Raw genomic sequence first — 16935 nt, forward strand, 5'->3', positions numbered from 1 at the left:
GGAGGAGCTAGGAGTCCTCAAAAATGATAATAAAGTGTGGCATTCTGCAGAAACGTCTTAGGTGCAGTAACAATTGCACACTCAGTTAGTCTCCCTGAATAATATAGAAACGTTGAATGGTTGCAATTGCAATATCACAAGCACGATTGGATAATATCTGTAAGCTTTGAAATATTGTGTTTATTAGTGGCCAGACAATGAGGATGCACAAGCATACTGCACGCGTAACCCTGATACACGTATGTGCCTCTTTCATGTGTTTATGTCGGACAGAAGGTATTAAAAAAACTATAATATCGAAATAATCCCCTGGAAATCCTTGACATAGTCAGCGATGGGCAAGGAGAAGGTGTCCCATAATATCTGAATATGTTCGAGGTAAGATACCAGAGTAGATGGGAGCTTACATATGTTTGCTGACTGTTGTATCAGTATCAAACGAGACATCGCACAGAATTATGAGTTGTCAGCGTAAATTTGGACCCTGAAACTCCCACTTTATTTGTCCTGCAGGAGCAATATTAGTTTAACGCAAGCAAGAAATGCAGTGCAAATGTTTATTTGAAGTCTATTGATTTACTTTCGGCTGCTTGCGGGTTTTGAAACGTTTGATACAATAAACAGAAAACATCAAAAGTAGTACTTTTATGTTGGTTATGACTTATGAGACAATGTAGTGGGTACCTAACCCAAAAACTTGACTTGATAGCGAAAACGGAAATAATTTTTTAATTCAGCCCCCAAAAGTTAGTCAAAATCTATTGTCTAATCAAAGTCAGCAAAAATTGTGTTGGCCAGTGTAATCGGTAGCTTCATAAGCCTACGTAGCGTAACAGCGCTCAGACAAGCTATATATGGCTACGGGAGTCTGCGGTTCTCAACTTGGTACTTTGTGGAGTGACAGTTACGATGAGCAATTTGTAACACTGGATTGGAACCACACGACAACGGCTGAATATCCGACGCAAGAAACAATATAGGCCTATAGTTGACAGAATTCATTCATTAACCTTAACAAATGCTAGCGCTTATTATGTCGACTAGAACACACATGCTGAGTAAGCCGACTAAATAAATAAATCAATATCAAAAGTGCTTAAGTACGACGCACGCGCGTCCGCGTCGTCCAACTACCATATTGTATACAAAAAACATCGTCGCTATATCAAATATGCCGGACTTGATTTGTGGAACAGCATTTCGCCAACTATCCGACAGTCATCGTGCATTTCCTCATTCAACTCGAAAAACAAACAATTTTTGATGAATGAATACTATAGTTAATCCTCTAGTTCACCGTACCACGACCTGACATATCGATCTCGCCTTGCGACACATGTCACCTTTTTGTCACCTGTCCTTTTATATTACATTTTTTACTCTTCATTCAGTGTGCGACGTGCGTGCCTCCTTCCCTACATCGCCTAGGCCAGGTGGGTGTCTGATTTCGGAGACTGCTCCAAGTCGTTTCGACATCGTCATATCTTTCATTGTATTGCAGTATATTGAAATGATAACATTTTTAGCAATAAATTGAAATTGGACTTGAAATAAGTCACGTGTTCACTGTATTCAGGGGTAATCTTCAATATGAAAGAACATCGCATATCAACAATCGTACTACCAAATATGACGACACCTGGCATGAAATTTCGAAGAATCGGCGCGAGCAGGTGGCTTAAGCTCAACGCACTCGATTATTCGGAATTTCATGCCGGCAACGTCATATCTGGTGATGCGTTTGTTGATACGCAATGTTCTCTACAATTCTCTCTACTAGTTACTGAAGATTACCCCTGACGAGTGTCAGCCGAACATATTCGGTCTTATTTCAATATGAATGAATATTTAATTGTATATTGAAGATCTGTACCTCCAAGAGTCTCTTGAAGAGATTAGGATAAATCCAATAATGATATGATGATATGCCTGATAATGTTATAAGTGCAGAATGGTCCTTCCGCAATAATATCCGTATGGTCTTCTGTATAGTGATATTTCCATTCAAGACGAGGACTTCCAGCTTTACAGAAATTATGGACGACGACACTGACCGCAATTATTCAAGCTCGTATTGTGTCAGCCGCTTATATATGCATCAGTAATGCACCCTCAAGTTCTCTCGAACATTAATTGCAGACATGGAAGGCTAGATAAATCCGGGTTTCTAATAAGAGTAATTTGAGCGAAACTTCGGTAATCTAATTCCGGTCTAATTTTTGAAGTATGTTTCTTTGCTCTAATTCCAATTCTAATGTAATTTCTGGTTTTCCTGGAAATGCTACAGGCGAGCTGCATGCACAGTGCGAACCAAAGCAAGCTTAGCGCAGAGAATTTTCAATTCGCGCTTCCTTCCCAGTATTTATTTCGCATCCGGAATTTAAATTCCATTCCATGTCTTTGCGAATTCAGTAACTCTACTCCTGATCCAACTTGGAAAAGCTAAAAATGTATGGTTTCTAGAATCATTCCTCATTTTCAATAAATAACTACGAAGTATTTTGATCCAAGCCGACTTTCTGCTTCACCAGTAGTCCATGTCCGGCCGCGACCCGAAGCCCCGCGGCTCGACGGAGGTAAACATCTGCATCGAAAACATCCAGGCTGCATCGATTTCGCTGCGTCACTTTCTAACAGTAACACTCGTGTTATTATGAATCGAAATTTCTGTCCACAGGGTGTTTTCAGCAAAGCAGTCGTTCGTGCGTGTTCCATGTGATCTTTAGGTTGGTGAGGTGACGAACGTTTCATATCGTCGCGTAAATATAAGAAGAGCTTCCGCAAAACAGCGTAGGCAATCCTAAGGAGATATGGAAAAACTGCGTCATTGCCGCGGAGAAATTTCCTATTCAACTGATCCCGCCTGCTTCAACTGTAGCCCGGAACGATAGTTCCGACGATTGTTATGATTATAATCAGATTATAACTTGCCGTGAAACCGCCCCCGGCAGGTTAGTGAGTAGCATATATTGTGTCTGTAGGCTATCACTGCACGTTTATTATCTCATTTATGCTTTCAGCTACATACACATCTGATACTTGCCTATCGAAAACTGTATTTTCGATATACATATATATATATGGGCCTATAATCAGACTAATAGATTCAGATGTTCGATAACTTGAAAGTTTAAAGATGTTGCCGACTCACTCGATTTTGTGTATGCTAATTTGGACAGCGGTATTTCAAGAATACTGGATAACCGGATACTCTTCGGGGCTAGTGGAAGGTGGGAATAACTGGATTATATGATCCCATATTATAGTGCTGATGCATTGCAGAGGCATTTTCATTTGTTCCAAATTCAAGTTGCTACATCGGTATGGATATAACCGGAACAATTCCGTAAAAGATAGCTCTTGATGAGTAAACATTTCTAGAATTAGCATTAAGACGCATATGGCAAGATTTCATGATATGGACTCGTCGATACTTTAGCATAGACGTTTGAATCATATGTTCCAACGAACACGTGATGGGCGCAATTTTACAGATAAACGCTAAATTGTGTATACTGTGTGACTGATATTGGCAGGGATATCAAATTTTGAGATCCGTGAAAGATGACACTTTATAAAAGTGATATTAATAGACCTCGAAACGGAAGATCCCAAGAAAAAGTAATGATCGGTCGTTGGTTGGCTGTTCCCTGAAGGTACAGAACTTCAATATATCAATGAGTAGTATATTCAATAATTCATATTGAAAGAAACCCGAATATTTTCGGCTGACACTCGTCAGCGGTAATCTTCAGTAACTTATAGCTTCCTTGGCTAATTTGCGTTGGATTGACCTTTTGTCTTTAGGCAACCTTCCATTCAATTATATGCATAGTTACAGTTTTATGTATTTTCTGTCAATATCATAATAACTAGTTGTCATTTGGGCGTGCCCCGAAGACAGTTTGGTTATCTTAAAAAAGAGGACATAGGTGTATCCCTAGATATAGGACCATAGGTAGCCTATATGATGACCTCGAGGCCTTCAATATTATGTTATGCTATATCTGCACTCTGCACAACAGCAACAAGAAGTTGTCTCTCAATAGATCCATTTCTTGTTGTAGGTCAATACATTCAGACTTACCGAAAAGAGGCTTGCTCGCGAGTTGGAAATGGTAGGTATTATAGGATCACGCAATAGAATATATTATTCATATAGCGCAATAGTTCCTAAACTTTTTATGAGCGTGATCTAATTTGTGTTATGAAAGCACTGTAGTCACCTATTCAAAGTTCTGATTGGAAAATAGAAAGAATCGTGTTTGTTACCTTGATAAATGCATTTATATGAACTATTTCTAGGCTCTGTATATGTGGCGTATGACCCTGGACTATTTCATTACAGCTGTATCAGATTTGTGTTGTTGTGTAAGTTAATCTCGGTATTTCTTCGATACAAAAACCGCATTGGCAAACTTCTCATGCGAGTGAGTCGAAAACCTTCAAGCAGAATTTATGTGACATGTTTCTTCTAGGATAAACATATGAGCTATAAACTAGACTTTCACCAACTTCACATTAACAAAAACAGCTTTGTGGTTATGGTAAAATATCGTTTACGATTACATGATTCCGATAAAATGGTATAAGGCCGTAGTACATGATGTATGATGATTATGATGTTCTTAAATCCCACAATACAGTATATACCACATTCGGAATGACTGGGGTCGGGCTTCATGACTGACTTGCTGGCTTGACGCGATTGGCAACTCAAAAATGACATCTCTTCACTCAGATTCGTGGTACGAGAAATATTGAATAACAAACGCCCGAGTCCATCTTCAAGTCATTGAATATTTCACTTCGCGAGTATTCCAAATATCGCAGACACACTGAGATAATGTCACGACATTTATGCTAATGATCCATTTACTTGATTCCATTTAGTTATTTAGGTTTCCGATACGGCTAATTCCAACGTTATACATTCGGCATCGCAACCGCTCAGTTACTCAAACGGCTTCACCTGAAAGTATTTGGTGACTGCGAATAGACTCGAATCATTTTGGAAATTAGATTGACTCGACTTGCAAAACTAACTCGAGTTGAAATGCCCATTGACTCGAATTCTATTTCAACTCGAAAGGAGTGACTTTTTTCTCGTCGTTGCTGCATACCGACGGAATTCATTGAAACCATTGTGAAAAATACGGAGCTAATAGCAACGAAATTTCTTAGTTCCAGATAGTCAGAATACTGCTCTCGTGATAGTTGATACCAGGATAACTACAATTGAACTTCCAAGAGGCTTGTCTCCTGGGTCGTATCGATGTCAATGGAAATTAATCCTGAACCGAAGCACCGAGATCGGGAATGAAGCAAGTTCCAAACAAGTCAAGGGCATCAGAATCGATTTTCATACCCGCTTATATTGGCCAGATGATGGAGGTTACGACAGCATAATTGGCAATGTAACCGTAGCCATTCCATCTCTACAATTCGTCAATGCAAGATTTGGCTTCAGTCGGTAAGTTAATGAGCCTGCCTGTTTAAGGTGTTCTACAAATTTAGAAATTAGTAGGAACTTGGTCACTTTATCTGCGCTAGCAACGGAATAACAAAGATCACATTGGAAAGTCACATTGGCACGATAGAAGAGAGGAACCTATACAGAGAACCGTGAATGAAATGGCAGCATGATCTCCACTTAGATTCCGTATATAATGAGTACACTGTTGGATTCCGAGGTGTAGGCTATGTTGAAGATAGGCACCTCTACCGTACGTGTACAGGTGCACACACATACGCACACACATCTTGCGTCTCGAACATATGATGATTTCAGCCGTTTTAGTTGGGTCATGTTGGATCAGTGACGTCATGCCATTATCAGAACTTCTACCTCATCCCTAATATCACACCCTAATTTTCTGTCCTGGCTACCCGTATGCCCGGAGCTTCTGATTATTAGATAGTTGAACTATTGAGCTTTAATGTGTGGTACGACTTGTACATACCTTTGGTTTGTGCTGCCAATATAATACAGTATATGCACCAAGCTGACGCTGCATTTCTCACGATTTCTTTGCATTCAGATACGACACTCCGAAAACTGTCAAGTCATTCAACAATTCCTTCATTACCTTGGAGATCGATATCAAAAGACCGGTTTACAGTCAAACGGGTGTTTTTTTCATGAAAGTATCGAAAGATTCCACGGTACCAAATCTGCCGCAACGATTTCGAGTGAAGGATATCATTGGCAAATCTCGATTCATCAAGAACCACCGATTCAAGTGGGTGCAAGCTCGTGGATTCTGTAGAAGCAAGGACTTGGACTTATGCCGAAGGCATAAAGAACACGTTTGTTCATATAACCAACATTCGTTCTCGCATGCCGATGTTGAGATATCTACTCAATATATTCCGGTTCTCCCATTTAACACATGGGTCGAAGTTACTGATAATGGAAACGAAGCTTGCGACGATGGCGCATCAGGGCCACCGCTGTGGGGAATCTTTGGAGACAGGTGTCCTCTCGAAGGGTGCAAGTCTAAAAGCTACATTTATTGCTGCGATTACGACAGTGACTTTAAGCTCAGAAACTACGAACCTCACAATGTACACTTATCAACTGCGAGGGATTGGAACGGTACTGTGTACTATCGTTTTTCGGAAGAAAAAAGTAAACCATTGGATGCCTACGACTACGACTACTATTCTGGGTATGAGCGTTGGTACGACTTCTGGAAGCCAGCCCGTAGAAGCGTGGGTGACATCACCAAATTTACAGCGTCGCGGTCCTATTCCGTGCGGACACCTTCGTCATTATACGTGTGTCAAAAGAGTCTCGATTCCGATGAGTACAGTGACGTGGAGAAGTATAGATACATGCTGGATTTGAAGCCTTGTCAGCATCCCTGGAAGTATCAATATCATGTGTACGTTTCTACGAAAGCGAAAAAGGGCTTGCGTGCTTTGTACGTTGGACAATCACCGCGGGGTAGGTTCAGGTCTAAACGATATCACAGATATGTAGTCGGGGGTTCGTTTAAAACAAAATTATTTTAAAACAAACATCCTTAAAACATGGCCCTTGTTTAAAATATGTTTTTATTATCTTTATCTATTACGTCACGTTGGAATGACATTGTCGCATGGCTCCTTCAGAATAATAATTGAAAATATACGGCCAGAAAGTCTACTTTCACGGAGAAAGTTTCCGACCCATCCTAAATGGTTCAACAATGTCGTTGACCAGGACGATATCGTAATGTAGCATTTTTACGGTACGCGGTGCTCATCATCAGAACATCCATTCCTTTCCAGTGATATAATACCTAATGTTTTAAATGCAATCCTGGTTCACATATGGGTCAGCACTATGAGCATTTATTAAACACTAAAGATACAGGTATATTGATGGTTGCAAAAATAAAAGATCCATATATATACTCTTTCACGAAATGACGCGGCAACGAAGCTATGCGGTTGACTTCGTTCGATACGATCCTCCGCTTGCAAAACAGCTAAATATGGATATAAGTAGGCCTAAGCGTGATTAGAGCGAGCGGTTGGATGATTGCAACACAATCCAGAACGGTGAACGCATTATGTCGCACCTGCGTTTTATACAATTAGGAGCAAAACCTTCGCCGAAATGATCAAAACACAAAAACAATCGCCGGCAATTTGAACTGTGAGTCGGACTGGCTGTCGGGTATGGCTAATAATAACTGACGCACATAATCAATTACGCAATCAAAACAGTAGCCCTCCAATACTTTTGTTTTAACATTGATAAAATTGATTAAATATGAGCTGTAATTCTCTAAAAATGATATGTAGATGCAGACTATGTGATGTACAGCTTATCGTTCGGTGAAATGTGAATACAGGCAGGTCTACACATATACTTAGTTTAACACTAAATCAATTGAATCCCATTAAAACAATGTTGCCCAATGTTTCCATAGGTCACGGCAGCCGCGTCAGCACAACCCCGCCCTGCTGTGGATACACTGATCCAGCATCAGATTTTGTAATGTACGCGCAAGCTAAAGATGGTTGGATTCAACATCGGAAGCCGGACGTCTGCAATCAGATCTCATTCAGCGACGCGACTTTCAACGCGACAACCGTGTCGTCAACATCATTGGAAGGGAAGGGGAGGCCGCCGATATATTGTAGATGGAAGATCGATGCGAATCCGGAACACGGCAAAGGCGTCACAATCAAGTATACATACAGCGGTGGTAATCATCGTTGCAGGTAAATTCATGGTAATCTAGCAATGAACATTGCGATACATTTCAAACCCACTCTCAGGTACAATTACCTCAGAATGGTAAACCCGATGACCGGCAGAATATTTTCCGAAGCTAGCGCTTGTCATGAATCAGGGTCTTTCACTACCGACGGCAGCTCCCTTGAAATAATACTATCGGTTGAGGAGGACGCTTACTCCTTCTCGATCACGTATTCAGCGTCGGAGAAACCGTTACCAGTACCGAAAGGTTTTGAAGTATCCGGTGAAAACCGTACTTGGACGTACGCTCGGAATCTCTGTCGTGGAAAATCGTTGGAGTTATGCACGTAAGCCTATAGCTAGCTATCAGTTTTCATCATGATGCCGTTTAGCAATATTCGACACGAGCATATAGACCGGCAGGTTCTGTAACAGGCTGGGTAATCATAATCGCAGCGAGGCAAATATACTGATTCTTATTTGCTTTATTTTTAATTTATTCGTGCACCTGCATATGGAACGGTAAGATAAATATATCCTAACGACCGGTCATTTAAGAAGCAACATATATGAATGGATTCCGGTGAAAAGACGAACTGTGACTAGAAATACCCGTTACGTACCAAATCGTTATGAAATCAAACTCGAGTTACTCAGAGGCAGAAGAACGATGTTCCCTTTAATTTTTCACGAGTCTGCGCGCACTCATTAACTCACTGCGCGGTGCCTTGAATAACAATTCGTAACGACTAAAAAAGGTCATCACATCGGCTTTCGTGTGCGCGTCGCAGCTGTTTCTGTGCGCACAGACTTTGTCAGCAGTGTGCACGCGCGCAGCTTAGACGAAACATTGGGAATTAGCCATATCCAATGTGCCGTTGTGATAGGAATCCACGGTCTTGTTGATAGAGATTTGAAACACTATGTAGACCTGTTAGAGCAGTTAATTCCGTGCTGAATTCGAATACCGCTCCCAATATCTACTAAGTTCAAACCAAAGTGGCCCGTCCATACAAATCAGATTGTCTGAGTTCGATAGCACTGCTTTTCGATGTCGGCTACTGGAGCGTTAAGTAAATCATCTTAAACCACCTTCGTATCTGTAGTGCAACGATAAGCAACCTGTGGTCAGCGGGGAGTTCGCATACTTCTGCATAATGGTCACGGTCACTATTCAAATAATAAAAAAAACGTCAATACCTTTTAATCGAAAACACGTCATCACTGCCTTACTTGTCACATTTAATGACCTTATAGATTATGAGCAATCAATTTTTAAGTTCTAACAATTGTGGTTTTTGAAGACTGGTCCACGAATCAAAAAACATTTGAAAATCCGTCCGCAGAGCAAAAAGGTTGCTGACCACATCTTCGTATACCATTTCAAAACGCTAGGACATTATGGGGCCTGTGGCCTCAAGAGGGAGCATTGGCACTGGCACCATTTTATCGTTGTAATTTCGTTTTCCCCTCGCTCCCTTGCAACATAAATACATAACCTTTGGCCTGCTCGGTTATTCGTGATCCGCGACACAACTTCGTAAAAGTATTAGTGCGGAGCGGATCGACAAATTGTCTGGTCCGACTACGGTCCGGTTTTTTAATTCTCTGGTCCGGCTATGATCCGGCCGTATCTGGAAAAGTAATGATCCGGCTCCGTCTAAAAATGGAAAGTCAGGCCGGATATACAATCCGGCTCCGGTCCATGCTCGGCCCTCCACGATACGGTGGTTGTGTGAATTTATAGATATTGCTCGTTTATTTTCGCACTGACCTTGGGTTTACATGCGTGTGATTGGTTGGCAGAGGTGGTCGAAGTAGTCAAGAAAGCTATTCAAGTAGAAGAAGGAGTAGCGACGAAAAAAATCTACTGAAGTACGTGTAGAAGTACTTCCTTCATAAGCAACCTAAAACTACTTGAAGTAGAAGTAGAATTGGATGACTTAAATCTACTCAAGTAAGTAAGTAGTAGCTGTGAAAACGATCGTACTTCGTACGCATGGTCTGTCAAAAGCTGCAAATGGCGCTATGCGGAAGGTGTAGAGAGCTTCATTCGTTTTGATGCATCCCAGGAGGTGTCAATTTTTAACAGAATAATCAGTCGTCCACATCATGGGATGTAAATGATAGTATTGATATGAAAATGAGATATAATTTTTCGATTTGTCGTTTTGGTTTATGAGAAGCATGGCCCCCATATAATAAGGCCCCTACTTCAGTCGAAGAGCAATACGGAGAAGTTGTGTCGGATACGGCTTTAACACTTTGCGCGTTTAGTATAAGTTAATTAAAAATATGGCAGATCGTGATAATGCCTTATAGTGTTTAGCTTTATTTTCGGTAAATATAAGGCATTACTACACTTTCTTTTATACTTCAGCATGTATGCTCTTCAGACAAAAGAACTGAAACTATAATTAGAAGTCAACGCATAATAATAATCGTAATTGAAAGAAAAATACAAATACTACTTCTAAAAAGTGAAAAATATATTTCATATCTTTTATCCAGAGAGCTTCATCGGTGGTCTGCTAAAACAGGTCTAACGTTAAAAAAAGTCAAAGTCCACTTTTTCAGATTAGGACACGTCATGGGCTGTTAGGTATATTAGGTAATTGCTAGATTGCGAAACGGTAGTTTCAAACGTTATGGGGGCCATAGTTACTGTGATGAAATATTTGATAAGGGCGACAATGCGGTGTGAACGGAACCACGCAACCCGGTATCTAAATTATATACAGCGATACCTTCCTTAAAACATATTTATCTACTGTGCGCGGAGCGCAACTGACATTGTGGGTAAAACTTGACTTTTATGAAAATTAAATGCTGGTACTACGTGAAAACAGCCCCAAAATTCCTTAGGCTATCTTTCCTATTTGGGATTAAACTAGTTCTTGACAAACTAGAGACAGCGAAAAGTAAGTACGTAGTTCACAAAATATTACGAAGTAGAAGTAGACGTAGCGAAAAAAAAGATATGCTTGAGTAAGTACCAGAAGTGGAAGAAAACTACTTGAGCACTTCGAAAAAGTAGAAGTACTTCGTTACTGACCACCTCTGTTGGTTGGTGGTTGCTTAGTTACAAAAGTCATGCTTATCAATGAAGATTCTAGCCGGATCAAAAGAGTACTGATCCGGCTCCGGCCAAAATTGAATAAATCCGGTCGGATATCCAATCCGGCTCCGGTCCATGCTCCGCACTAAAAAATATACAGTATGGCATAAATACGTTTCTTTATGATTTATGATTGTTTTCCGCGGGATGCTACTTTTAATTCCTTCCCTAATGCTAATGACGTTTAACCTTCCTACTGTTTTCGCATATTGATATTTGCTCTTTTTGTGACCTAATCGAAGCAATCGACGGGGCATGTGTTTTCTCAACGTGATTAAAAGGATATTAGCGCAATGTGCAATTGTCTGGTATCTCCCTGTTGCTATTTAAATCTATGGGTGGGTGTCGCCAGCGGAACAGTGTGGTCGAGATACAATGGCAAACATACTAATATGTTGTCGAAATATGTTATAAACCGTATGGCTACGCCATGTTCGGATGCAAATACTGTTGCGAGTCATTTTTCTTCTGCGGGTCAGAAGGGGAAGTCAAGTCAGGTCTCGGGTTAGACGTTGGAAATTATATCCGGGTATTAATCGTAATGACTAGTGAGCACTTTTCCAACTTGAAATTATCTCTTTTTACTAGTTTTCAAAGTCCGGGTTAGGGTACAATTCTGTCTGTCTTAGATTCGGTTCCGCTAAAGACTATAACCGATGAACACGCAGGGTTGTAGCAATCATCGTATGCGCTACATCTAGGGAAGAGTCATAATGAAATTTCCATGAATAGGTCCGTATCATCCTTACGTTTGGTATCCTCTAAGATATAAGTTCTGGGCCGCCAATTTCGCTTTAGATCAAACGTATGAAAATACAAGCGCAATGCGGGCCACCTAAAATGTTATATTATCCTTGCAACCGACAGTGCTCAAAAGGCTTCCCATAATACACCATCAATATTCGAATATGTTTTTACATCACAGTCTACCACAGATATGCCCATCCGTACTGTATCCTTACGGGGGGATCCGTGACAGCTGGATTGCCGTGGCCGATCGCTTCAATGAATGGACCGAAACATCTTCCAGCAATAGATGTGATCTTGTGTCACTCTACGAGGGTCCTCCTATCTGGAGCGAGGAGAAAGATCCTAAACGAGACGTTGTGTATTGTTGCGACGGACCAAAAGTGCATTTTCCTAAATCAGAGGCTGTTCGGATAAATGTCGGGTACAATAGCAAAAAAGGAGGAGTGTATTGGTTTGGAAAGAAGGACGAGTGGGACTCGCCCGCATATAGATATAACTACAATGACCCCTACCACACTGATGTTTTTGGAGACATGTATCCATGGAAGCCTCCAAGTACAATTGATGATTTCAAGTCGGGCACGGTAGATTATTTCGAGATGTCTTCACAATACACGGAAGGAATATTCGATCTGGTAATTACGATGTTACAGAGATTCGGTATATCTTCATTTCTTATAGATTAGAGGAGCTTATGTCAGGTAAACAACTGAGTCTACTCGAGTAAAACATATCTACATTCCATTCCCGGAGTAGGAAGACCTAACTACGAACGTCTGACATTTCCATTTGTGTCTATTAGCCTATTACGCGCCAAAATTGCAAGTATTCATGATAATAAATATCACTTTGCTTTATAACTCTAGACGTGCAATGCGCGAAATTGTTAAGTTCATAAATAAATTTTGTCAATATCATATGTTATTGCTTAAATTACTCTCAGTCCACTCTCAGCCCAAGTGATCAGATATACCGGTGGAGTTGATATAGAGGTGGTGTCATCGAAAATTTATGACACGTGATTATGCATCCTGATGAAATCATTTTCATTCATGACCACGTTTCTGCACATATGGCTTGGCTGTAGTACCCAACACAGTGCACTTCGACCTTTATAAATTACTAACGTTGCAAGAAATTCAACAAAAACGATCACAAATTTAGACATATCGCTAACCATACTTTAAAGAATAGCTGCACTATACAGTAAACGTCGGTGTAATTCGGGCTGAAGTGGAATTATAGTATTTTGTAATTTGCGTCGCGATTTTGATTATGAACAATATTTCACAATCGCGTTTCAGACGGTGTATTTCTGCTCTACGTCAACTTCATGGACCGACAACACCGCATTCGACAATTACTACAAGGCCAGCCTCAAACAATGTCTGAGTCCGTGGCAGTACGCCTTCCATCTTTATGGCGGCCGGACAAAGAGCACAAACGCATCCGTTGCTCTCGCGTTTGGAAAAAGCGGAGGCCTACAAAAGCCATCTTGTTGCAGGAATAATCCGGATAGTTTCACGATTCACGTAATAGACGCCGGAAGATTAGAATCATACTCTGAACCGGTCGTGAGCGAATATTATTACTAGATTTATTTTGCTGATTCGATGTGATGAAATTGTGCGTTTGCACCTAGAAAATCTTTCACGGTAATTATGTTCGTTTGATCCGGTTGTAAAAATATGTGATTAATTACAGCCACGTAAAGTTTATGAATAATATAGATTCCGGTGCACGGTGAGATTTATTGACTTACACAAGGGGTTTCAGACTCCACTTGGGTCGCGAACCGTACTCAAACTTTTTAATCGCTTACGGGCCCGACCAGAGCAATGATTCCAAAACAAAAGCTGTAAATTCATACCTATGTTTTTCACCTGAATCTTTTATGATCAAGTCTAAACGCAATAATCCTATGCAGTATATTAGGGAACCAAGTGACTCAGTTGTAGCAATACCTTTTTTTTTCGCAAACAACCGGAATCGTAAAAATGCCATTATTGGCCGATTGAATACAGCTATTAACCACTGAAACATCAGTTCTATCGGATTGGCCGCTCGTTCTGTCCGTTCTATTGGTTAATTTTTACGCTTTCTTCAACTTCGTCGTAATGCGGCGTAGGCCGTGTGCACTGTGCGGACTACAAGAGATTTAACGGTAAATGGGGACAGTAGAATGTGCTTCATTATTATTCTATTATCATTCGACTTTTTTTGGTGGCTGGGGGCCATTTGAGTTGGAAGCTATGCATCACTGGGATTCTTAACGGCACGTTGCCCTACCTTAATATGTTGCCCGGACATTAATGCTAATGGCGCAAAGCGTTTCTTCAACTCTCCGTCAATAATTTATTTTCGAAGTAAGATCACAAACAAACGAAATTAAATTTTAGTGCAATCTTCTAATACTGAAGTTTAATTATTTTAAAATATCATATGACTAGCATACGTTCTTAAACTGATTGCAGCATAAATATAACAAAATCCTCAAACTCCTGGAATTGTTACACATTATACGAGCTGAAATTTACTAATAAGTCGAACAGTTCTGTGAAGATGAAATAAATGTTGCCATGAAAAAATATCTCGTTGTTCAGTAGAACCGTTCGGTATAAGTATGACTCGACTTAAAATATAGATGTCTCATACATGCTATTATTAGTATTTTGGGATTTTGTTTCTTTGTCGTTTCAAATCATGAAGAAGCACAATTGCAATATGTGGGTAAGGTATGTCAAACATGCGGCTCGCGGGCCGAATCCTGCCGGCCAAACGATTTTTCCGTTCCGCGAAGCCGTTTTGAATGAATGGGAAATTGCTTTGATTACACCGGTCTACACGATTTTTGCGCCAGGACTTCTTTGGGTCAATTTTAACCAATTTGGGGGCGCTGAATACGAATCTGACGTTATTTTTGGTCAATCACATCATGTTGAATATTTCTACTTTTTCGAGGTATTCAAGTAGATTTTGGCTACTCAAACATCTACCTGAATAGTATTCTGGATGAACTAATTACGTTTGCAATTTGGTTTTTGGAACGTAGAAAGTAGTTCAGAGATATTATAGCACCACTATCATGAGTTAAATTGTCATAAAAAAGGCGTGAAATAGCCTCTGAGTCGCAGTAACTGATTATATTTTTTCGAATCTTCTACCCATGGGTGGTGTCATTATAGTCATTTTGCATTAGCTGCGACGATACATCTTCCGATTTCGTATGTAGCCACCTCCGACTAACTGTTGAAAGTATGCGACCACCCTCCCCCGACCAAATATACTTAGACATTTACTGACTTTCAGTAATTCTCAGACCTCTCATTTCGTCTTCCACTTGAAATAGTTTTCACATATCTTAGAAATTACAACTTCTACTTGTAATGAAGTAGAAATGTAAGGCGTTACTTGTGCTACTTGAGTAGCAAAGCCGATAACTTCGACCAACTCTAGTTTGAAGAATTAGCATGATAAGTACAGACGGAGATTAATGATGACAAATTCTTCAAGTTATCATGATAAGCAATTTATTTTGTGGAACGTTTCAAAACAGGCTGAAAAGGCCACATATTTGGGTCATGTACCGGAGTGAATAATTGTATTCTACATAATATATCAACAACACAATGCTTATTATTTGCAAACTTTTACGTTTTACGAAAGAGCAGTGTGTTGTCACGAAATGCATTGACCGAACAAGTCTGCAGGACAGATGTACAAAGATAGATAACGCAGAGAACTAAATTAGTTACAGAGCTACTAATCACAATATTTAAAAGAGGACTGGTATATAAAGATGATAACTGCTACCGACTAAAAATAGTTGCATCCACATATGAATTTATGGGCTGAAAAGAGGTCCTGATCGACAGAAGATAGAGAACCACTGGATTCAAGTTCACCGAAAACTCAGGTATTCTGTTCAACAAGAACCGAGGTTTCATCATTATAGATGATTTCAATAACAATATTCAATCTGTTGCTGTTGTACGCTCACCGTAATGTCGCTAATGAAAGCCGAAATTTGATTAATTTATTAAAATGAGAAAAATACATACCGGAAATATTCTAACGTTATAGAGAAATTCGGAGCACAAAATCGGGTTCAGCAACCTAATATTAGTCTATCAATCACTAAAATTTTTGGCGCGACATTTGTTTGAAATTTCAAGACCATTATAATTTTATGGGTCTAAAACAGCTTCTGATTGCACGAATATAGGGAATGACCGGAATCAAGTTTACCGAAAAAACACTCATTGTGTATTACAACAACCCAGGTTTCATAATAGATGATGTCAATAACAAAATTTGATCTGTTGCTGTTGTGTGCATACCGTGATGCCACCAACGAAAGCCGGAATTTCATTGATTTATGAAAATGAGAAAAATTCATACATAAAGAATCTGACGTGATAGAGTGATTCTGAGCACAGAATCGGATTAAATATCCTTCAATAGTAGATGGAATACGTCTGCCCCTAATGCGCAGTAATTGCAGGTAATCCAAAACAGACATTACGATTAATTTAACAGTGATATAAGAAGATTCCGAGTCTATATTGTGGCGATATCTTCATCAGAACTTAAATGCACAGTTTGAAACCATCATATGCCACAGAATCTACGTGCACAGTTCATCACAGTTTTGATTTACAGCATAACATCCGGTATTAACAGAAATTGACCATGGTATAAGTATCGTGTGAATTCCTATTTCGTGTCCCCATGAAATCCACGAGTATTTCGAAGTTCACAAAATAAAGATATCAACTCCTCAGTTTCGAATTGCTCGTCGACGCAATACGACGTCAGCAGCATGAAAATTGGTTAATTACAGTACCGAACGACCAGTCAAAATGTCGTGATA

At 40.0% G+C, this 16935-nt stretch overlaps 1 protein-coding gene and 1 long non-coding RNA gene across 2 annotated transcripts in view; one reads left to right on the forward strand and one right to left on the reverse strand.

Moving 5' to 3' along the window:
• LOC145442965 (uncharacterized) overlaps nt 1-16935 on the reverse strand; it is a 46765-nt gene that overhangs the window by 11076 nt on the left and 18754 nt on the right. The gene's annotated exons all lie outside the window — the stretch shown is intronic.
• On the forward strand, nt 3008-13809 carry LOC145442617 (uncharacterized). The gene is made up of 8 exons (XM_080320580.1): nt 3008-3230; nt 4068-4118; nt 5185-5473; nt 6042-6949; nt 7923-8217; nt 8275-8541; nt 12238-12697; nt 13367-13809. The coding sequence occupies exons 1-8, from the start codon at nt 3137-3139 to the stop codon at nt 13655-13657; spliced, it is 2655 nt and encodes an 884-aa protein (XP_080176706.1). The 5' UTR covers nt 3008-3136; the 3' UTR covers nt 13658-13809.

Source organism: Botryllus schlosseri, chromosome 7 (genome assembly GCF_051294905.1).
Source record: "Botryllus schlosseri isolate E-star chromosome 7, Bs_hap1, whole genome shotgun sequence".
NCBI lineage: Eukaryota > Metazoa > Chordata > Ascidiacea > Stolidobranchia > Styelidae > Botryllus > Botryllus schlosseri.

Bases quoted from the DNA above. Each gene is read 5' to 3' on its own strand.
- LOC145442617 (XM_080320580.1), top strand. From the start codon at position 3,137: ATGTTGCCGACTCACTCGATTTTGTGTATGCTAATTTGGACAGCGGTA. The intron at 5,474-6,041 runs GTAAGTTAATGA...CTTTGCATTCAG, and splicing joins GCAAGATTTGGCTTCAGTCG to ATACGACACTCCGAAAACTG. The intron at 6,950-7,922 runs GTAGGTTCAGGT...ATGTTTCCATAG, and splicing joins CGTTGGACAATCACCGCGGG to GTCACGGCAGCCGCGTCAGC.